The sequence below is a fragment of the Cheilinus undulatus genome, linkage group 20 (genome assembly GCF_018320785.1).
Source record: "Cheilinus undulatus linkage group 20, ASM1832078v1, whole genome shotgun sequence".
Lineage (NCBI taxonomy): Eukaryota > Metazoa > Chordata > Actinopteri > Labriformes > Labridae > Cheilinus > Cheilinus undulatus.
The window spans coordinates 20658671-20681955 of record NC_054884.1 but is presented as its reverse complement, the minus strand read 5'-3'; the positions used below and the strand labels follow the sequence as shown (position 1 = coordinate 20681955).

Genomic DNA, 23285 nt, shown 5'->3' with positions numbered 1-23285 from the left:
GTTCCTCTGCTGCTGTGAACATTTGAACCATCAGGTTCCATCCAGATGCCTGCTTTTCTAATCTTTAGGTTACAAGTTTCCCTTTCTTCTTCATTCTTAAAATATAAACTCAAAGGCTGCACATATCTGGGCAGCACAGACACATCATGGAATATCATCTTGCTTTTATGTAACAGAGATTCCCAGCATCCTCTCCTCCCTGGAGACTGACTTCTTCTGAGTAGCTTGATAAAGGAAAGTCTTTCATGTTCAAACATTTCGGTGCCTCCAGCCAGCTTATTTCACTGCAGGCTTGTTTATTTGAAATGTTATTTTGTGTTGATAAAAGCACTTTGATTCTCCACTCCTCCTTTCACTTGACACTCCACGCACATTGTCAGACATGGTTTATTGATGTCTGAATCATGTTTGGATACTTGTCTTTTGATTTTTCAGATGGTGTTTGGCGATCGTCTCGTGACACGCTTCCTCTTTGAAAGTGACTTCAGCGATGACCCTCACCTGCCGTCGCCGCTGCAGCTGCGAGGGAGGATCCTCCTCAAGAACAAGAAGCTCAAAGCTCACCAGGCGCCCGTGGACATCCTCAAACAGAAGGTCAGAGCCAAAGAGAGCATTTTGTCTGCACCTATATAACAATATATTATTTATATTTTCACATACATACTCATTTAAATGGCCTTTTAGGCAGCATTAGTTCATGCAATATTTAGCACTTCGCTCTCACATATAAATAAAGGATGCTAATGTGCTCAGAAGTAAACACCATTTTCACAGTTTATCTATCGAACAGGAAGTGCTTCTGTATAAGCTACAGATTATGTGCTGATAAGTGATTGTATAGATACAGAGCATTCATCATCTGCTGATGTGTCCTCTTAGTGATGATGATTTATACAATTGCATTTTAACCCTTTAACAGGCTCACCAACTGGCCCACATGCAGGCCCAGGCCAGCAATGGGTCACCAGGGGTTACATCACCCAGCAACCACACTAACGAGGAAGAAGAGGAGGAAGAAGACGAGTACGACTATGACTATGAGTCTCTATCAGATGGTAGGGAAAGCTGCTTTCTTGTTGTGATTATCAGTAGATTCTTAGTAGCTCAAACACAATCACTCCAAAGAATAGAACTAACAGAAAATAAAGTATGCACAAGAGTAGATTATTAAGTGAAAACACCTTAAAATTCTTGGGAGATTCTTATTATTTTAACCCCTGAATCAGTCTCTTTATTAAACTTTATTCTTTCACACTGTTTTTCAACACTTGAGTCTCTCTTTACTTTGTCTCTCTTTTCTCACTCCTTTTCTTTCCTGTGTTTTCCTGCCTTTTTCTCACTTAGCTGATGTCCTCACAGCCTCTACTACCTCATATGGCCTTGAAGGTAAATACCTGGCTGTAAAGCTTCTCTCTATGTGCCAGTGTTTCCATCTTGTTTTGTTTCACAGTGGTGAAGCAACGTATATTTAAACTGTGTCTTAAGCATTTCTCAATACTGGTATACATTTTTTTGATTAAAACAATGATTCCTTTTGTAAATATTAATGGTAAGGTTGTCTACCACAACAGAATAAATACAGAGGAAACACTGATATATAGACATAGACTAGTGATCTATGTTGCTGCTGAAGATTGACACCATGTGTGCCTGCAAACTGCAACAGCTGCTAGTTTCTGCTTGTATGGCATCTGTTTTTTTTTGTCTGTTTAACAGTGATAATAATAATGGCTTTCTATATACAGCACATTTTTAGAGAAAATTTAAAAAGGGAAATAAAACAGATAAGATATATGATGTATTATATTCAAGGTAAACAATTAAAACCAAAATGCCTCAACAGCTAGAGATAAAAACAGGCAGTTGCTGAAAGAAAACATAAGATCAGGATAAAAGTGCTATAAGATGATATAAATAATAATAGCAATCCATTGTACATGAAAAGCAGAAATTTAAACTTACAGCTTTTCCGTGTCCATTTTAATATTTGCCAAGTATGATACATAGTGCAGTCAAAATTTTGATTTATTTTGATTAATTAATTACAGGGGTAAACAAATGCAGCAAAAAATGTATTCTGAATAATCCCAGGGAGGAATGTTTTCTGACTAAACTGCCACTGTAGCTACATCTGAGATAACCACTTCACTGGCAGTAGCTATTGTTTACCAGCTTGCATTACAACATCGGGGCCAGCCAGGAAAATGAAGAAACATAGTTTCTGCCTGATAAAGCTTTCAGTGTGGTTCTGAACTGTTCTTAAAAAATGCTGCACTATTCTAATAAAGCCTACTGCTATAGCTACATCCAAGCTAATAGTTTCACCAGCAGCCATTGTTTATGGGCTTGCAGTACGCCTAAACCATGCCTGTAGCCACTGCCTGGTTTTCCTCATATGACAGTAACTCAGCTGTTGGTTGTCAGACCAGGCATAAAAACTTTAGATTGGAGCTATTCAAAATGGATCTGTGTGATGACAGACATGGAACCCATTGACTTTACAGTTATTAGGAATATGCATACAGGAGTGCAGATGGCCTAGTGGTTAGGTCGCGCCCAATATACGTGGGTGGCCCGGGTTCAAGCCTAGCACATTATTCTAAGTTGCTTACAAAGAGGGTTTTACGTTGAATGTTTTTTATGCTTTTCATTTCTTTTACCTTCCATATGTATTTTTACACCATGTAAGCAAAAAGACTTGGGTGTGTTATCTTGGTGATTTTTTATTGTAGTCATTAAGAAGGCTTGTGGTGTGTTTGTCTGTTGTTCCTGTTTTGTTTTATTTGCTACTCTTTTCAGAGTTTGTTTGTTCTGCTTAAGATCCAAGCTTCAGTTTGTCAGATGTCCATCCAGAAAGTTTATTTGGAAATCCATGAATGCCATAAAAGTTTAGATGTGTTGTTAAAACATTTTATTCATTTTAGTCAGTGTTTTGATAGTAAGTCGTCTGCCTCCCTCTCCAACAAACATATCACCTCCTCCCTTTCTCTTCCCCCCCTACTGTATTTGTCGGTGACCTCGCCAGTGGCTGGGCAGGCTCATCAGGGAAACAAAACAAAGCCATCTGGTTTCTCAGGCCCTACGCTGCCCCCACACTAAACAACAGACCAGGGGAAACTACCCTGTCCCAGTCCCAGACCCAGAACTACTCCCGTCCAAATACCCCTGCCCCCTGCATGTCCCTGACACGAACTTTGGCTCATGTTACTTTTGTAAAAATTACTCTGATCTAAACCCCATAGAGTGGTGCCATCATAACACATATGTTCTTTTAGTGAAGAAGACATCTTAAAAAACTCTATCTACCTTTACTCCACTTTCTTGTCTCTAACAAAAGCTGGCCTGGTGAACACCAACCTTTTAGCACCAAAACACTAGGTTGCCACCATGTCTTATGTAGCATTAGCATCCTTTGGCCTCAATCTGGTCCAGTTAAGTCCTCCTACTACCATCAAGGTCAAATCTCTTTGCAGGAAAGAGATTCCTAACGTCAGTAGTTAAACAAGTTTTCTGTGAGAAAAAGTTTCTGCATTTTCTAGCTGATGTGTTTCTTTGCATATTTTGCTACGATGAATGTGTGTGTAGGAGTAAAATGGAAAAGGGAAAAACTCCCTTATGTTCCTCCCATTTACAGTAAATGAATGTTATTCTGAAGGGGTCCTTGTTCCAGTTTTCTTATGAGAAATACTTTTGAGACCTGCAAACAGTTGTATATATAGATAAATACTCTCTTTTATTTTTTGCTGCTCTTGCACTCACATGAAGTTGTGTTAAGCTTCAAATCTCAGGATAAATCTACATATTTATCTAATCTTCAAAAGGCACTATATCCATTCACTAGTCTATGTATTTTACCAGAAATAGCAAATAAATTAAGGATTGGATACTTAGACTTTGAGAAGCTCTGTATTGGGGGGACTAAGGAAGAATTGTGTAGACAAAACTAATGGGCAAACACCCTGGTTGATCACTGAAACTAACTCAGAAGTACCATAAATCTTCACTCAGTGGTCTGAGTTCAGTGAGGTAGATGTAAAACCCAGCACCTCTCCTGTCAACATTTGTTTTGAAAAGTAAGATTCCCAGATGTTAAATTTACTGCATTTAAATATAAGTCATCCTGGGAATTTAACATACAGTATTTCAACTGTCACACTGACTCTAATGTGTAACTCTTATTTATGCAGCCTGCTCTCCTAACAGACACTAATATTGTGGATGGGTGATGGCATGCAGGAATTATATTCCTATTTGTTATGAAATATGTTCTCTAGGCAATATAAATCCTGCAAGAGAGGTAAGTGCTGGGGCATTCCCATAGACTGCATAAAACATGGAGGCTGTATTCTTGATGTCACACATTGCTTACTGAAGGGGAGTTTTAAAGCCCAGTTTTGGTGGTCACCTTATTGAAAATTCTGTCTCGGTCTAGCTTTCAGTCAGTCTTGCATTTGGCAAAAAGTTGGCCTTAGGCCTGGCATGCTTGCTATTAACCTCATGGATGTGGGTGCATCATAGTGCCATGTGTCCCTTGACTTGTTGGCTGTGCAACATGGACACAACATGCAGTATACCCAAGTTCAGTAGAGTCAGTGTGGAGGTGGAGGAGGTGTGACAGTCAGCACAGCAGCAGAGACAAAAACAAGTGAACGTTTTAATGGAAATTGATAAACCATGTCCACAGTTCTCTGCATGCATTCAGTGTGTTATTGACCCTGCACTGAGACAAACATGTCTGTCAAACCATCTGGAGAAGTTTGTTTTAGAAATTGATGCTTAAACCTGAAAATTAATGAAAATAACATTGGCATTACAGTTCACAAGATGGAGGCTTTCAGCCGAATGTGTCTATGGCTTTTTTAATTTGTTTAATTTTTCATTTAATGCATATCTGACGGGGATATTTTGACATAGTAAAAAGAAATTTAAACAAACCTTTCATCAGCTGCTGTATGAACAACATCTATAAACACAGTCGGCTGAAAATAACCAGTTAACACAGACGCTAATTAAACCAAAATACAAAATGAGTGCAGACAGGGCAAACAGTATGTTCTAATACTGGTTATCAGTCACCTGATCTGATCTGTTGTTACTGCTGATCAATGATAGGGCTGTCTCTGTCAAAGGTGAGGCCCCAACTAGACTCTGATATGAGGCCCCATACCCCCCACCACCATCCTCACCCTAATATACCCACTCAGCATTACAACAGTTGAAAAATAGAGAATAAATACAATGTCTTTTCACTTTGTAGTTAGCCTGATATAGTTAGATATCAAAGAAGCATCTCTGAGCTACATCATCAGGGATAACAAACCAAATACTACCACAGACCGGTGTCTTTCAGTAAAATTTTATCTGAAAAAAGTCACAAAAATTATATATTTTTTTAACAATCATATTCTTTTGGCAATCATGAAGATAAAATTTTCAATATCCATCTACTTTTTATCTTTAAAAATGATTAGCACTTTGGGTGCATTATTTTCATCATAACATTAATCCCAATTTATTAGCTGTCTGTTTAATTGGTCCCACATCACACATACCCATACACTCCTCTCTTTTCCTGGCACACTGTAGCTTATCCATTCTGCCTCTTTCTCTCCCTCACTGTGTTTCTACTTTAGTGTCATCAGTAGTCTATCTTTTTTTAAATCGCCTTGAAATAGAAGTCATCATTATTTGCTTTTACCCACAATCTGGTTTTAGAACACCTGTTCTACAAAGGAAGTTCGATGTTGATTAATTCATGATGAGAATCAGTGAAGGAACTTTATGGAGTTTTATCATAAATTCACAGACTAAACAATGGCAGAAGTTGACGTTAAACATGAGAGGTTGCTCGGTTGATTTACTATAGGAGAAACTTGGTTAGAGCCTTTCTTTGTAGCAAATGTGTCTGTCAGTCAGCAGGAGAGGAAGAGAAAGAGGCAGAGAGAGTGGACTGGGCACTTTTTTGTTGACCACGTATCTTGAGGGTTGATTACTAATGTGTGATGCCCAGGTATAGTTATGTTAGGCCAATGCTGATGTGCAGAAAGAGCAATAAAGAGAAAAAAATAGGGCCTACGCGCTGTGCATGGTCTGCGTATAGAGAGCTGCAGGCCTAGTTAATGATGTTTATTTTGTTGGTCTTGAGCCCAGAATTATCACCGTATCCACTGTGTCCATAACCTTGCAAAGCAGATGGATACGCCCATTTCCTTGTTTTTCACTGGCGAATCCATCTTGCAAAGCTCCCGTCTGAGCCGTTTGGGCCTGGTTAGAAAGTGACAGGACCAATTAGCGACAAGGGGCATTACTTTCAGGCACGGTGGAGTCGTGACATAAACAAGCAGTCCCATGAGGGGGTACAATCATGGCGGAAGAGCTTAGCGTGAACACTGCTAAAGCGTAAGTTTTATCAGAACTTGACAACAATTCTTCGTTAAAAGAAGAACAAAGAACAGCAGTGAGTTGTTGTCTTTTCAAAAACAAGAAAAGTCGAGTACTTACATGTCTCTAGTCGCCATGTTTTGCTGATTCCCTGTAGCTGCGCACGCGTAGCTCAACAGCTGCTTCGTCACAAGTTTTGTTGCTCTTATAGGCCCGTAGAGATGTGACAGACAGAACGTTCATCCAATCACACTCCGAGTTTTTTTCAAAGCCTCTGCCTTTTCTCAAACGTTTCCTATTGAAGCTTTCCCAGATGGATGTGTGAAACAAATCCATCTGGCGTGTCAGGTTACTGTGTCCATGTTTGTAGTTTACATCCCACTCAGTATGTAGCTGTATACAGCCTGAGTTCTCTTTTGTGCCCTCTAGTGGTGTCCTCTAACAACACGCATCACACTTAGGCAAGTATATATTGACAAGAATGATCATGATGCAGCTGCATGCACGCACAAGATGAATCAGAATCTTCTGCCTTAAGCAAACTGATGAGCAACAACTTGCATGCTTTGCAGTATGATCATCCATATTCATATGTTTTATTCATCATTGAATTAAGATGGATTACAAGAAAAAAAAACAACCTTGGAACAGTGTGTCAATAAGACATGATGTACCAGGCTATAAACAAGTCTATTAATGCAGTGTTTTGATATGGGCTGTATGTTTATGTGCCTTCTTGGTCTTTCTGCACCAGTCTCAGACAGACATTCACTGAATTGCAGTTTTTTTCACCTCAACATTGGCCTCATTTTCAATACCAGAGGTTGCAGCTGCCTTTCCTGTTTGATTGTCAGGTATTACAGCCTATCTCAGGCAATACATTTCAGTGCGAAAATGACAGTAGTTCATCCAACATCCCCCTGTTGGCTCAGTTTTTTATTTTTATTAAAACCGTGACACTGCATAATGAACAGTAGTCTGTAACTGGCTCTAAATCATGCCAACTTGGTTTGAGCAGCACTCCTGTAATTCATCATATTTCCTAACAGATAACATTCTGGATGACAAGCCAGAGGGGAAGAGCTCAGCGGACAAAGAGGAGCAACCTGTAGATGAAGTACCGAAGAGGATGAAAAAGTCAGACTGCACTACACAAAGCAAAGGAAAGGTGTGGAACTACACTGTTAAACTCATTTTAATTCACCCACAGCTCACCCCAGTTAATGGTAATGTACTTATCTAAATCACAATGAGTAATTACAAGAAAAAGTCAGCCTCTTAGCCAATAGCCTATTGGTAGTCAGGCTGTTTGGATTCAGTCCAGCACCTCCTAAGTCAATTACTCTTCTTTTACTATGCTATATTTCTGGAAGTTCACAAATTTAAGAATTTGTTGAATCAAAATACTGATTTACCAGTGAGGTACATAAGAGATTTGAATGGCAGTGTGTTATGAAGGTTAAGTATATGTTGCTAAATCAATAGTGCTTCCTTTTCTCTTATAGTAAAGAGTAACCATGTTTTCCTTGTCCTCGGTCTCCTCATCTTCAGGTGTTTGACATGGAGCTTGGAGAGGAGTTTTACCTTCCTCAGAACAAGAAGGAGAGCCGTCAGATCGCCCAGGAGCTGTCCGACCTCGTCATCTACTGCCAGGCAGTGAAATTCCCCGGTAGAGTGTATTTTATATTTCAGTGTTTCTCCTTGATCCTCCCCTTTTCCATTCATTCTGATTTATTCGGTCCAAATATTTCTTCCACCCCTGTTTTACTCCATTCTTACTCGACTGACTCATATCCACTCCCATGTAATATTTCAGAGGTCAAACTATGTGTGTTTCGTCTTAAGTATTTCATTGAAGGACATTTAATATCCCTCTGTTACACTTCATTCCTCTCCCACACAGGACACCCACTAAGTTGAGGATTCTGTTTTCCCCCATGGGAAAGCGGAATAGTCCCAAAACAGTCCCTCTTTGCTCTCTGTACCCCCATAAAACTTCTTCTAAAACCTCTTTACCATCGTTCCTTTCAGCCATTTATCTCAGTTATTTCTGCATATCCCTTCAATATCAACCTTCCATCTCATCTTCAGTGTTTTTCTCTTCTTTTTTTTGCTTGACTTTTTCCCTCACAAACCTGCCCGTATTTCCACTGTGATTTTGTGTTTACTGTTTCTACAGGGAGCAGACGGGTCACTGCTGCCTGCCATCTTATCTAGATTTAGAAAACATGCTACTTAAAAAAACTAGATATTATAATAGTTATAAATAAAAAGGTTTACCCTCCTGAAAATGCATGGAGCGTTTATAAATCATTGAAGAGGAGACATTGATTTGACGTATACAAATGATCTCAGAGTGGTGTCTGGCAGGGGAAAGGCCAACTTCCTCATTATGACAGAAAATGACAGCATTTAGAGAAAATGACTTCTGGATTTTGAGTAACAAATTGAGAGAGATACTGATGTCATGAGTATGCTGTCTCCAGTCTGTCTGTACTGGGTTATTGACCATTTTCCTGGTCTGTCTTATTTGTGTGTGGGAACACAGGCCTGTCCACACTGTCTCCGGCTGGCTCTGGCAGAGGGAAGGACCGTGGAAAGAGCAGGAAGTCCATATTTGGCACTGCTCCTGCTCGCTGCAGCACAACAGGCGAGGTCATTACCCAGAACCGCACCCCTGGGAAAGGTAATTTGTTTTTATGTACTACTATTTTGTGTTTTATCAATGATATCTGAAGAAGTTTTGATATGAATTAAAACAAGTGGAAAGAATCATGTTCAAAAAAGTTTTAAAACACCAAATTACTGGACTATACAGTAAAAGTAATGTTTTAAAGGTAGGTTTAAAGATAAAGATGTTTCAAAAGTTTATCACAAAGGTTAAACCCAGTTTTTGGTAAAGTTTGCAAATTCATGACCACATTTTTTCCCAATTTTTGACAAAATTTTGGTAATATTTCAAGAAAGGAGAGAAAATATTTAATGAATGTTCAGGGAATTGTTCATGAAAAATTCTGGCCTCATTAGCTCTAAAAACAATTCTCACCGAAGCTTTTAACAATTTTGATAAAAGTGCTGATGCATTTTCACAGATGTTTAAAAAAAATTCAAACTTATCTCCCTGTTAATGTGTGACCATGATTTTTCAGTAGATTAAAAACTAATATAATTTTTAAAGGTTTTTGTTGATTTTCCGACACGAGAGGAATCCAGTTAGAGCTCCGCCTAGCCAAACCAAGCCATGGTGATTTGCTTTCCATCACCTGTTTGGCCGAACCAAGCCGCACTAAACGAGCCAGCCCCATCTTCAAGGGCTCAAAACATCGGTCATTAGCTCTAGGCACATAAATAGATTATATTTTTATGTCTGTTTGTTTTGTGCTTCTGCAGCTCAAGGGATTGAAATTAGTTGACAGTTCAAGGAAAAACTCTAAATTACGTATTTTATTGTGAAAATGGATAGGTATATATGTAGATGCATGTCCTTTAGGGCTTTCGTCCAGCGTTTTGAGTTCAGGACTTAACCATCAATATTGACCTGAATTTTTGCTGATATGTACTAAGACCTAAATTTAGGATATTGCTAGGATAAAAACATTGCTATCCCTGATTGGTGCCAAGAGTCTATGTAGCCGTTTACATGTAGGACCATGATGCTGGAAGTTTCAGGGTTTCTCAATGTCTCTCTCTCGTCCCCCTAGGTGGCGCTGAGCGGTTGAGCTGGGAGGAGCAGCAGACGTCTCCCATCCTCAACCCTCCGACTTCACTCAGTGCCATCATTCGCACACCCAAATGCTACCACATCTCCTCTGTCAACGAGAACGCCGCCAAGCGCCTGTGCCGGCGGTACTCGCAGAAGCTGATCCAGCACACAGTGTGCCAGCTGCTCAGGACTTACCCAGCAGCCACCAGGATCGACTCCACGAACCCAAACCCACTGCTCTTCTGGCTGCATGGCATTCAGCTGGTGGCGCTCAACTACCAGACTGATGGTGAGGACAGCAACTTTATAGTTTTTAGATTTAAAAGTTGTGTCACAAGAAAAATGTTTTTTTTTTTTTTTGTTAAAGTGAACGAGTAAAAAATGTCAGTTGGGTAAGAAGCTGACATAAATGTATAATAAATGGATTTATCCTTCTTTCCTAGACTTGCCCATGCAGTTGAATACAGCTCTGTTTGAAGCTAATGGCGGCTGTGGCTACGTCCTGAAGCCGCCAGTGCTGTGGGACCGCAGCTGTCCGCTCTACCAGCAGTTCTGTCCCATGGAGAGAGATGTGGAAAAAATGAGCCCAGCAATCTACTCTCTAACTGTGAGTATGAGATGACAAATGGAGCAGGACAGCTCAATCAGGAGGTCTACCTCAATCTAAATAATTTGATCCCTGCACTTTGATTACAGCCCCTTTTGATCCCCAAGTTTACTTAACGAATCCAGAAATAAAAAAGTCATGGTGTGTGCAAAGTGTGGGTATTTACTGCCTTTAAAAATGCTCACTTTTTGCCCCCCTTTTTACAAATAAATTGCAAATGTAGAATTCCAAAGAGGAGGCTTAAATATTTATTTGTAATTTAATTATTTCCAAAACAATAATGTCCCTTAATCAACTGTGTTAACCAGTTTCTTTCACGGCTGTTCTTCCTTTGCTTAGAATAAAATATAGTAAACTGTATAATAAACATGTATTAACAATAGAATAACATATTTTTTCACTGACATTATTTAACATGACAGTGATTATGCAGTGATTTAAATCTTATGGGTTAAGATTGCCCAGACGTCATGGCTCAGGTCTGTTAAGTTGTGTCTGGACAGGTTTATTGTGACATGATTTGTGTTTGCTTGCATTATTTGAAGGCCACCCAGTTAATTCTTTACAGCAGTGAAGGAGAGCAGAGCCTCTAAAAGATCGGCCTCTTATATGTCCACGCTGTCTGGAAATCAACCCTCTGTCTCTTCTGATTATGTGTTTGTTGTATTTAATTAGTTTTGGTTGTTTCAAAGGTCTGTATTTCTACGTGTGTGTTAACTCTTTTTATTTGCATCTTTAATGCAAAAATGATCAGCAGTTACATCCTTGAAGTAGAAGTATAATTGTGTAAAAAGTTTGTCGTTTTTTCTTCTCCTGCTGGTATAGAAAGTCAACGTTTTGTTGACATCAAGTCATATTTTTTTATAAAGGTCTATTATGAAGGTCTATTTAAGCAGATTAAACCTGATATATGTGAGAATTAAATCTGATATATGTGAGAAGAGATGCAAAAAGGCATTTTATCAATTTGTAATGTTGATAGCGTCACTAGCTTTAAACTACATTCATGATCATTTAGGAGATTCAGATGTTCTTCTTCGAAGGTCTTAGAGGCAACATAAAAACAGATCAGGTAGAGGCAGCAGTATAAACAGACTGGTGATCTCACAGTCATAAAAGCTGTTTGTGCATGTGTGTGTCTGTGTGAGAGAAATACAGTCTTTGTTTGCAGGTCAGAGTGACCTAACTGACTGATATTTTGTTTCTCTAGCCTGCTTCATTGTACCTACATCTTTATCCTCTCAGGTTGTCTCTGGTCAGAACGTCTGTCCTGGTAACAGCGCGGGCAGCCCTTGTCTGGAGGTGGACGTTTTGGGCATGCCCATCGACAGCTGCCACTTCCGCACCAAACCGATCCACCGAAATACTCTCAACCCCATGTGGAATGAGCACTTCACATTCAGCGTGCACTTTGAGGACATGTGCTTCCTGCGCTTCGCTGTAGTTGAGAACAACAGTTCCCAGACTACGGCTCAGAGGACTCTGCCTCTGAAGGCTCTCAAACAGGGTATGAGTTTATCAGGTGTAACCTGAAGCAGTAGTGTGTTTTTATTTGATCTTCATTATTTTGAAGTAAGACATATTTTCTTTTGTGCCTTTCAGGTTACAGACATGTCCAGCTGAGGACACAACATAATGAAGCTCTAGAAGTGTCGAGTCTGTTTATTTACAGCCGCAGAACAGAGGAAGGGCCTACAGGCGGTGTGACTCCCGCATCATTGGTAAAAGTTTCAACACCTGAAACGCCATTGCCATGGATTTTGATGAATATTTTATTATTGAATGAAAAAGCAAACATAGAAACAAATGCATTAATGTTTTTGAGGGCCATGTCAGTCATGAGCCCTGGGCAGTCCTTACTTTTCTTACCTGTAAAGCAACCCTTGATGTAATTTAAGCTTTTTTGTTTTGTTTTGTAACAGCTTAAGTGCTAATTAATGACTGCTAATGAAGAAATATTTTTAGTTGAAATCGTGTGTTTCTTTTGACATAGAAGAACTAAGGTAGGATAATAGTGTAGCTATTCTTATCACTTTTACTGCTGCTCTCTTCACAGTTGTTCAGCTCAGAGGAGAAACGTGCATCACAGCAGCACAGAGTGACAGTGTACGGAGCACCGGGTCCTGAGCCATTCACCGTCTTCACTGTCACTGAACAGACAACAGCCAAACAGCTGCTGGACACGGTCTGTGCTGCAGAAATAAAATCTATGAAGCTTAAATGTTGTCACTGCAGCATGAACATTCACAGAGAGGTCTGTCTAACTCTTTCATTAATGGTGTCTATTAAATCCCCTCACAGGTCTTTACGTTGGCAGGGAACCCATCAGAGTACTTCCTGTGTGAGGAGAGGATACCTCTGTTGAAGGAGCGGAGTGAGGTGAAGCGCTCTGCTCAGCAGCGTCCTCTGGCACCTGAAGAGGAGGTGGTCAGACTGGTGTCCGGCTGGAATACTGAGGAGGGATATGTGGGGAGAATCTGCCTCAAAACCAGAGAGGAGGTACACATAGGGAGCACCTGATTCAAGTATTTTCATGGGGTTTTATGGGACATAATTGGAGAGTTTCATGGGATCTTTGGAGGGATTTGCTAGGATTATTTTTATTTTTTTGCATTTTCATGGGAATTTTGAAAATTTGGATAATTTTGGATGTATTTGTATATTTTGGGGAATTTGTTGATGCATTTGCTTTGAAATTCTGGGAAATTTGCTTAAACAGTTTCTAGAATTTTTAGATGGACTTCTTGACTTTTTTTATTGGAATGTTAAGGCATTGTGATAAAATTTCACCGAAACGTTTGGGGAATATTTGGAGAAATTTTATGGGATACATTAGAAATATGTTTTAAGAATTTTTGCAGAAATTTTTGGTAATCTGTGTGGATTTTGGAAATGAAAATTTCCAAGAAATTCAGAACTGTTTTAGAGGGGATTTTGTTCATGCTTGGCCTAAACAAGTCCCTGTGGTCCATCATGAAGATAACGAAAATGATTGCACCATCCCCCTCTCAATGACTAACCTAATGTCTTTGACTGAATACCCCCAACAACTAACCAACTGGCCGACACATGGCCAAAATGCTGAAAAATGTTACAAGACCTTCATTTTCGTGAAAACTAATTCCTGTTCAAAGACAAGGCTGAGGTTTTAAACTCATCAGGTTCTACTTATCCAAAATAAGCGGAAGAACTTAAAAATGCAATTCCAAACCAAAGTTCAGGTCTCAGGAAAGTCTGCTAGAAGCATGTGCACAGTTTAGTGAAACCAATCAAGGGGTCTGTGGCTCCCCCTTGTGGCTATAAAATGTACATTTCAAAACATTAACTAATCAAAAATGAGTGACTGATGGTTTTTAACATTCTCTTCTCACTAGAGCCAGTTGGGTCATCAGCATATTTTTTACTATTTTTCTCTGTTTTAGTTTTTACAGAGCTTAAATGAGAAGAACACGGTTCTTGAGGGGGAGGAGGAGGTGACAGTTGGAGGCAGAGAAGGAGCAGGAGGAGGTGGAGGAGGCGCAGATGATGATATGTTCTTCGTCCAGGTCCATGAAGTTTCACCAGAACAGCCTCACACTGTGATCAAGGCGCCACGCTACAGCACAGCTCAGGACATCATACAACAGGTGAGAAGGCTCAAAAAGCACGTCTGTGACTTTTCCAGATGTTCACCCAGACTTACAGCTCATTTCTCTTACACTTTCCATCTTTACAGACTTTGTCAAAGGCAAAGTATTCCTGCAGCATACTTTCTAATCCCAACCCAAGTGACTACGCTCTGATGGAGGAAGTGACTAAAGATGCTGGATCTAAGAAGTCGTCAGGCACCAAACCCCTGCAGCGTCTGCTGCTGGACTACGAGTGCGTCTATCAAGCTCAGAGCCGCTGGAAGGGAGCGGGGAGGTTCATTCTTAAACTCAAAGAGCAGGTAGCACCAAACATGGAGATGGGAGTGCGATGCTAGAGACTTTTAACCTTTTAATTTATTTATTTATTATTTTTGTGCTATACAACTCTGTCCTGTGTGTGTTTCACTGTTTGTCCTTTGTCATTTCCTGTTGTCATTATACTTTTTATTGTATTTTCTGCACCACTAACACCTTAAACCAGAAAGCTGTACTATGTATGTGCAAGAAATGTGATTAATTCTTTGTTTATCAAGCTCATTGTGTTCATGTTGTGCACTTTAATTCCTGCATGATGAATTGTGGGTGCTTTAATCCTGCTCTTAGTGTTTGTGACTGTACAAAATATACATGCAAATATCATTCTGCTCATCTTGTTCTTATGTTTTCAATTTTTTATGTTGATATATTGTGTTTATCATGATACATTTTGCTTATTTCACCATATTTTTCCTGGCATGTCTGTAAATAAGAGTTTTAATCATCTGCCTTGTTGAATAAAGGTCAAAAGGTTGAATTTGACTTTTTCAATCTTTAGGAGACAGACTTAAGAAAAATACTAACAACAATGAAGTGCTTAATATTTGGTCTATCTATATAATAGATGTTTTTCTTGACGTATTTCATTAACAAGAATCTACTTTGTGCTCCCAGGTGGTGCGAGAGGACAAAAGAAAGGTCATGTCCTTTGCCAGCGAGCTGAAGAAGCTGACGAGTCGCAGCCGCAGCATGACGACCGGCGTCAGCGGAGTGGATGGTCCGGCGCAGAGTAAGGATGAAAGAGCTGCATGCTGTGTGGCTCTGACTGAGCTCCAGGAGTGAGGCTCACACTCTGCCTGCTGTCTGTGCATGGAAAGACAACAGAGGTACCGTATGTTGTCTCTAACAGCTAACTCCACAAAAACAGCAGAGACCTCTCCAGGTGCCGCACATAGTACATCTAAAACAGCTACATGTGTTCAGTGTGATGTTTTTTTACACTTAATTATTCCAGCAGGTTATGTATAGAAGTGATTTGGACTCTGAAGTGTTTGAGTGTGATGTTTTAAACTAGAAAAAATTGGGATTGTGGTTGTATTTGGGGTGTTTTCGATGTCCTGTTAATGCATGGAACTCTGTTTGCCGCTCACAATTGTCACTGAGATGTTTTTTGTTTTGAGTCTGTTGTGAGGTTCATGTTATCTACACTGTCATCATTATGGTATTATACAGTGCCTATAAAAAGTATTTACCCCTCGGATGGTTTATTGATTTTATTTACAAATGTGCCATTTTCTTTCCATTTCTTGATGATGGAACTCCAGGTGATGTTCAGTGCCTTGGAAATGTTTTTGTATCCATCCCCTGACTCATACTTTTCAAAAATCTTTTCTTTGAGTTGCTTGCAGTGTTCTTTTGTCTATATGGTGTAATGGTAGCCAGGAATACTGATTAACCAGTGACTGGACTTTTCAGACACAGGCATTTTTATATTACAGTCACTGGAGACTCATTCACTGCACTCAGGTGATCCCATTTCACTAATTGTGGAACGACTAGCACCAATTTGCCGGACCTCTGTTGAATCAGGTCACAATCAGTCACTTAAAAGGGGGTAAATATTTATGCAGTCACGGATTTTACATTACATATTTTTGTTTATTGCCACTACTCTGTGGAAATCTACTTTCACTTTGACATTAAAGAGCTTTTTTGTAGTTTTATTTCAGAAAAGCCAAATTATAATGACCATGATTGATTTTTAAAATCAATAAAAGTGTAAAACATCCAAAGGGTGAATACTTCTTATAGGCACTGTATGAACTGCAGTCCCTCAGTAACATACCCTGATTTAACTCTTAATTTAAATGCTGTTTGGTCTTTCTTGTAATGTTTTGTAACTGCGTTCTGTTTTTCTTTTTGTTTGACATTGGCCTCTAGGAGATTCAACAAAGTGAGACAAAATGTATCAGAGCCAAAAAAATAATTAAGTGAAATAAATGACTATTCAGCCACATTTTTAAGATATATGTTTGGGTTTTCAGAAACAAGGATGAGAGAGTGGGGGGTGAGACATGCAGGAAAGAGGCCACAGGCCAGACTGGATTGTGGGCCAACCTCGTTCATGGGTGTAACCTAACCACTAGGCCATCTGCACCCCATATTTAGCCTCAATTGATCTGTTTTCGTTAACACGTTTTCATACTGATAAGTGTTGTTTTTTAATGTCTGAGTATGTTTCTCTTCTTAACATCCTCTTGTTTCTGCAGGGTGTCTGTCTGCAGCTGTGGGTCTGAAGGCATGGGTGGCAGAGAGCAGGGCTGGGTCAGGAAAGTTGCTACAGGCTGCCTCCTCTTCCTCCTCATCCTGCGCTTCCTCCTTTAGAGGTCACCTCCAACCTGTCCATCTGCCCACCTCTTCTCTGACCCCTGCTGCCTGGAAGCTCCACCTTCTCAGGAACTGGAAGATCCACAAATGAAACCCAAAGAGGAAGAGCAGCTCAGGTTGACTACTTCTAAACCATGGAGGATTCTCCTTTTCCTAAAGGTGACCAGCAATGGTCTAAGGCTGAGTCCAGCCCCTAAGCTCGGGCCAGCGTCTGCATTTCTTGAGTTATCTTGATTGGAGGTCCCACTGGGTGTCACCTTAGAGTGGTGATGTTGTGGGTGTGTAGCTCTGGAGCCTTTGGTTGTAGTCTGTAAGTGCAGAGGAAGCTGCTGTGCTGTGTTGTGATCGGGGACAGAAATCAACCTCTCCGTAGTAGACAGGAGAGATATGTCAGAAAGAAAGATTGATTGTAAAATTGAAAAGATTTGCTATTAGTTGTGCTAGTACTTTCATTTTCAACATTACAAAAAATAAGAGGGCTTCAAAAAAGCAAATTCTTAAAACCTGATTCAAAAGATTCAATAGCCTGTGTCTGACTAAAGGCCTGTTTCTGTTCAAAATATTTTTAAAACACTCCAAACCCTTTTACCCCTTGTATTTGACAAGTGAAGCATAGCAGACAGAGGCAGATGTGCTTGTAGAAATGAAAAGATAGATGTAGGAGAGTGTTGGCTGAAGAGTATTTGTCTCTCTTCATCAGGGAGGGGCTCGTACAGCTGAGAGTGTTTGAAGGAAGCTGACAAGCTGGCTTGTTTGATTCTTTCCTGGCTGTTTCCAGTTTTACAGTACTGTAGCATTTAAAGGCAGTGCAGATGGGCAGGGCTCACGGAGAGGCGACAATATTTAGATAAACTACACTACCCCATCTGCCCTAGAGGTTACAAAACATGAGCAGCATTTAGAGGCAGTGTAAATGCACAATTGTCACTGTGTGCAGTAACACTCACTTTCTCACACTGCCCTTATTTTCCTGTAAGTTGTAGCTGTAACTCTGAAGACCATCTGCTGCTTCTTTCACAAAGGATTTTAGTTCCTTAATGACAAGATAATGACAACAACAGACATCCTATTTAGAAAACAACTGTAATACTGTTTAAAAAAATAAAGTAGAAAATTATTTATTTTCAGTTATTGGTGATGAGGGTTGTTACATTTAAAGCTGCAACCCTAATCTAAAAGCTTATGATTATTAAAAATCACAATAATCATAATGTTCAAGTATATGTGGAGAGTTACTCCAAACACTTTTTTAACAAATTAAGTGTAAAATCTCTAAAAAAAAAAAAAAAAAAAAAAAAAAAGAAAATAAATTGTCCATTTAGATAACAGCTTAGAAAGGACATTACATTCCATGTTTTGTTCCTAAAGTTTGAGATTTTAAACTAATATCCTCAGTTTTTCTTTTAATTGTGTAGAAATGTGACGAAGGAAGCAAAAAGATCTTTTGAAACGATGCAGCTGAGTCTTCTCCAAACAGCATTTTGCACATTTTTTCTCCTTGCTGTCTTTGTCAGTGTTTGTTTTTCCTTTCTGCTCAACAACTGACAGAGATGTAGTCCTGATGAGACGGTTTATTGTGATTATTTTGTTATTACTTTAATCTCAGCCCTTTTATAGATTAGGCATTAAGGAAATCACAAGATAAATGTCTATTTTTTTCTATTTCTTCTTCTTCACAGATTGAACCCGTGTGTCGTCTAAACCCAAATTTAAAAAAAAAAATCCCCTTAGAAAAACATTTAAAGCAAATGATTTGCATTTCACCTTTATATCTATATATTCATTCTTCTGAATTTGAACTGCAGTACCTTTATTGATCACCAGTATTGATTATTATCAATCATGGTGGACTTTTCTTTATTTATAAATGCTGCTTTTCCCAAATGTATCCAAAACTTGATTTATCTGGGGACAATTTCCCCTTTTTTTCTTTTTATATGAAACATTTCCCTGCTTTTAAACCTTTGGCAAGAATTTTTTGGATACTCGTTTTTTTTATATTTTTACATTTTGTTTGGCATTTCATTTATTTAAACCTAGATCTTCCTGTCGGTGTAGTTTTGCTGGTTCTGAAAGGTCCTACAAGATTTCTGGATTGACAAAAAAAATCTTTGTGCCAGCTAATTATGAGGAAAAATGTATAAACCATGACATAGATTTTAACAGAATATTTCTCCACAGCTGTCCCAGTGCACCTACTTTTAAAGAGACAGTTTCATTTGTGTTTGACTTAAAGGACATTAGTTTAGTTTTAGTCAAAGTGTTAAAGAGTGAGTTACTCCTATTTTAACTTTGAACAAGATGTTTTGTTTCTCAAGCATCTCAAGCTCAAGTGAACACCTAATTCTTTAAGTATAGACACAAACTGTAACGTCCCATAAGATGATACATTTAGGTACACCTGTTGAACTGCCTATTATATCTATCAGTCATGACAGTAATCAGAGCATATAGGCCTGTTGACATGCTCAGGATGATCCACTGAAGTTTAAAATTATTGTCAGAATGACAGAGAAAGATGACTTAAGTGACAGTAAGTGTGCTGTGACTGTTCTTGGTCTGGCAGTTTTTTATGTTGTTTACACCATATTCTCTCCTTACCCTTTAAATGCGCAGCAGAAATCAAGAATCATCAGATCAGACGATGTTTTATCAATCTTTATTGACTAGTTTTGCTGAGGTTTTGTGAAAAGTAGCCTCCTGTTTTTATCTGACACCGGTTTGCTGTGGCCCATCTACTTCAAGTTTTGACATTCTGTTTTAGGGCTAGACGATGTATCATTTAACAAATGTGATGGTGATGTGCACGTGTTTAATAGTCATTTTATGTGACATGCTATGTTAGTCATGTGACCTGATGAATCTCTGGCTGCTGCCTCTGTGTTGTTGGATGAAAACCAAAACTGTAAGCTTCGTCATTTTTGTGACTAATCTGAACTGAAACCTGCCTGAAATCACCATCAGCAGGTAGCGAACTGAGCACTGTGCAGGCTGAGCCTGTCTCAGGCTACATGTGTCGGTGCTGCTGTCACAGATACACCCACAGGATGCTCAAGGCAGAACTAACCCAGACTGTGGGAGTGTGTGAGTTAGTGTATTCCTGCTTTCAGCAGCATCTTGTCCTGGTGCTTGTCATCAGTGGTTCTGTAATGGTCACTCCCTGCGTGCACTGTGGTAGCTCTACACTTTGAGCTTTTGTTTAATCATATTTTACAGTGATTGGGCTTGTCTGGCCAGCTAAACGTAATTTCAGATATTGTTGCCATGGTTGATGGCACTAAGGTAACACATGAACAAATGCAATCTAAATTCTGAAAAGGACTTAAATACCCAAAGAAGAAAAACACACAAAAAAAATATAATGTTTTGGTAAAAATGTAATGAATGTATTTCTGGTTTATTTTAAAGTCTGTTCAAAGATGCTCCTCTATAAACTCCTCTTTATCGGCTTTAGATGTAGTTTGTAAAATACTCAGACCAGCCCATCTGGCAATAAATAACATAGTACATAAAAATCCACTATTCTTCCTCATTCTGATGCTGAATCTGAGCACCAGCAGGTCATCTTGACCATGCCTACATACTTGGCTGATGCCATCTGATTAGATATCTATTAATGAGCAGTTGAACTGGTGTACCTAAGGAAGTGGCCAGTGAGTTTAATTTGACTTTCTTTTGGCAATTATTTCCCCAGTGCTGAGTGATGGTGTTTGAGTTTTAGTGCAATAGGAATTTTCCAAGTTAAAATACATTTTGAATATAAAATTGATTTTTATTAAACAAATCTTGGCTTGTGGTAATAGGACGCTTTTTTGAGTTCATGGCATTGAAGTTCGATCAGATCGTGATCCATGAAACCATGACTCAGAAGTCACTGTAACTGTTTCATACTCTTCAGCTTTTGATGTTTGAATGAAAGGAGGAAAGAAACATTTTATTTACAATTACTTCCACCATCTCTGCTGATGGACCAGTGTGAGACAGAAAGGGATGTTTTCTGTTTAATTGTAAATCTGTAATCATCAGCATCCTTCGGGCAGAGCTGTGTTCCTGTTTCCTTACTTTCTAACCTTTAGACCTCATTTCTGAATGTAACATTTCTAAATGTGTTGAACCTGAGACGAATGTTTGTGTGGATATTATTTATTTAAATGTGAAGCCCTGGTTGGCTATTTTCTTGATTAATATTTGTGTAATTTCCTGTAAGTAGTTTTAGCATTTGTTTTTTATTTATTTCAATATTTGAGACGATGAACTCTGCTGCCCTTTCTTTCTCCTGTCTTTACTGTAAAATATTTAGTGTTGTATTAGTCCTTCTGGCTCTTACACAGCAGCAGCTTTTATGTTTCTTCTGTTAGTTTTCATAAATATGGACAAACTGAGACTTTCAAACTTCATGGAAAGGTGTCTGTTGTATTCATTATATCCACTGAATATGACATACTGTATTTGTTGTTTCCATAAGATGTGCAGTATACCCTTTAACATCCACTATCTCTGTCACCATGTGGCTGTCAAGTGAACATTTGTCTATTTACTTGAATTTTTATATGGATTAGAATTGGTGGATTTGTCGAATATTATCACAATAAAAAACTATGAATAAATATTTAACTAAATTTAAAGTCTGTATACTTTCATTTTTTTGTTGCATATTCAGTGACTCCTTTCTTTCCTGTTGTATTTGATGGTTTTAAATTTTTGTTGAAAATTCTGAAAGAGTTTATTTTTTTACTTTTAAATTTCCTTTAACTCATAGGTAGTTTTGCTGACCTGCCACTCACTACTAAGTAGTCATGTAAAATGAGTTGGCTGTTATTGCGTATTGAAGCCATGGGATCTTCCTTTGGGTTCCTCCACAATAACAGCCCGCTCTCCAAACATTATTCCACTTATTCCATCAATTTTCTATACTGTCGCAGGATCCAACTTATTGCACAGCAATTTTCTGAGCGAGTGAAGAACAGCTGAGGAACAAAGTCTTGATTATCCCCAAGATGTATGGGAGAATATTCTGTGGACTGATGAGAAAAAATGAACTTTTTGAAAGGGTGTGCTTACATCTGATGTAAAACTAACAGCATTTTATAAAAAGAACATCACACCAACAGTCAAACATGGTGGTGGCATGATGGTCTGCCTCACGACCTGGATGCTGACTGGCACTGCAACTCAGCATGAGATAGGTGGAAAAATACAGATGAATCCAGTTGTAGTCACACAATCTTTGCCATTCTAAAAGCAGAATATAATATTGAATAGCACTAATTTTTCCTTCAGCCTCTTTAAACTTGGCAAAAACAGTTTGTTTCTTTTCTCTTGTTTTCTTTTTATATAAAGATTCCATAACATAGCAGTTGGTAGGATTGGAATTTACTGTAAAAGTCATAATCATTTTTGAAGGATGTTAAAAGCATACTGTATGGTTACAGCTACAGATAGATATCTTTAACTGCATACAATATTTATGACCTGATGAATTTATACTAAAGTGTTCACACCTTTAAGCCCCCCCCCCCCCCGATCTGCTTATGATTAAAGTTCAAAAAGAGTCACCAGTTAACAAAGTCAGGTTATAATTACAGTTTTGTCTAATTTTGAGTGAATGCAGCATATTCCTTCCTGCAAAATGATAGGTTATCAATAGGCTGGAATCCAATTAGCTGCTTCAGTTTCATGGCCTTGGTTTTGTGCTTGCTTCATTGCAGAATTCTTTTTGAATCAAATGATTTGTGCTCATGTCAGGGATTGAATACTCAGTTAATTCTGTCTTCTCCTCTGTGACATAATCAGCTCGTTTACTAGAATCAATAAGAGCGGCTCAGGCGTGCCCTTACTTCCAGAAACTGTTGGAAACATTACCCCCCTGTACAGTCCAGTAATTCTTGGTAATAAGGAGCACTCAGTTTTAAATATCACCCCCGGTACAGTACCCTCTGTTGAGCTCCTCAATGTAAAATTATGCAGTCATCAAATTAAATGTGCGTTTTAAAACCTGCTAATCCTACAGCTTAATGGTCCGGCTTCTTTTACACTTCAAATAAAACAAATCACTGTAATGTGGCGCACAATTAAAAGTTCTCCCAACCTTAATCACAATGAACTTTTGGTGAGGGGGAAGGAGCAGTGAAGTGAAGTGGTAATTGGATCTCTCAGGGATCCTGAAGGAGGAGAGACATTGAAACAAGTTCCCTCATCTACACTGGAAAAAGAAAGTGATTTTGTCATTTGAAGCCAAAGAAGAGAGAAAGTGGAAAACGTATTGATAGTGAGTTAAAGTGAGTACATCAGGCTCTTTTTATCTGCATTTCTTTTTGGGGCT

General features: G+C 38.9%; 1 protein-coding gene across 9 annotated transcripts in view; it reads left to right on the top strand.

The window, feature by feature from the left end:
* The window catches only part of plce1 (phospholipase C, epsilon 1), a 116849-nt gene extending 95295 nt beyond the window's left edge, over positions 1 to 21554 (top strand). For 4 of the 9 annotated variants that reach the window (XM_041815051.1, XM_041815054.1, XM_041815052.1 and 1 more), the window contains 16 exons: positions 436 to 594; positions 920 to 1055; positions 1345 to 1386; positions 7431 to 7549; positions 7933 to 8050; positions 8930 to 9067; positions 10083 to 10373; positions 10528 to 10691; positions 11937 to 12198; positions 12294 to 12412; positions 12748 to 12876; positions 12993 to 13190; positions 14114 to 14317; positions 14407 to 14619; positions 15251 to 15365; positions 16846 to 21554. In XM_041815051.1, the coding sequence (XP_041670985.1) occupies positions 436 to 594; positions 920 to 1055; positions 1345 to 1386; positions 7431 to 7549; positions 7933 to 8050; positions 8930 to 9067; positions 10083 to 10373; positions 10528 to 10691; positions 11937 to 12198; positions 12294 to 12412; positions 12748 to 12876; positions 12993 to 13190; positions 14114 to 14317; positions 14407 to 14619; positions 15251 to 15365; positions 16846 to 17054 (2616 nt within the window). In that variant the 3' untranslated portion in view covers positions 17055 to 21554. Of the gene's footprint in view, positions 1 to 435; positions 595 to 919; positions 1056 to 1344; positions 1387 to 7430; positions 7550 to 7932; positions 8051 to 8929; positions 9068 to 10082; positions 10374 to 10527; positions 10692 to 11936; positions 12199 to 12293; positions 12413 to 12747; positions 12877 to 12992; positions 13191 to 14113; positions 14318 to 14406; positions 14620 to 15250; positions 15463 to 16845 lie in introns of all 9 variants that reach the window. The other 5 variants (XM_041815057.1, XM_041815058.1, XM_041815055.1 and 2 more) reach the window with 3 other exon arrangements.
* The last annotated feature ends 1731 nt before the right edge of the window (positions 21555 to 23285 follow it).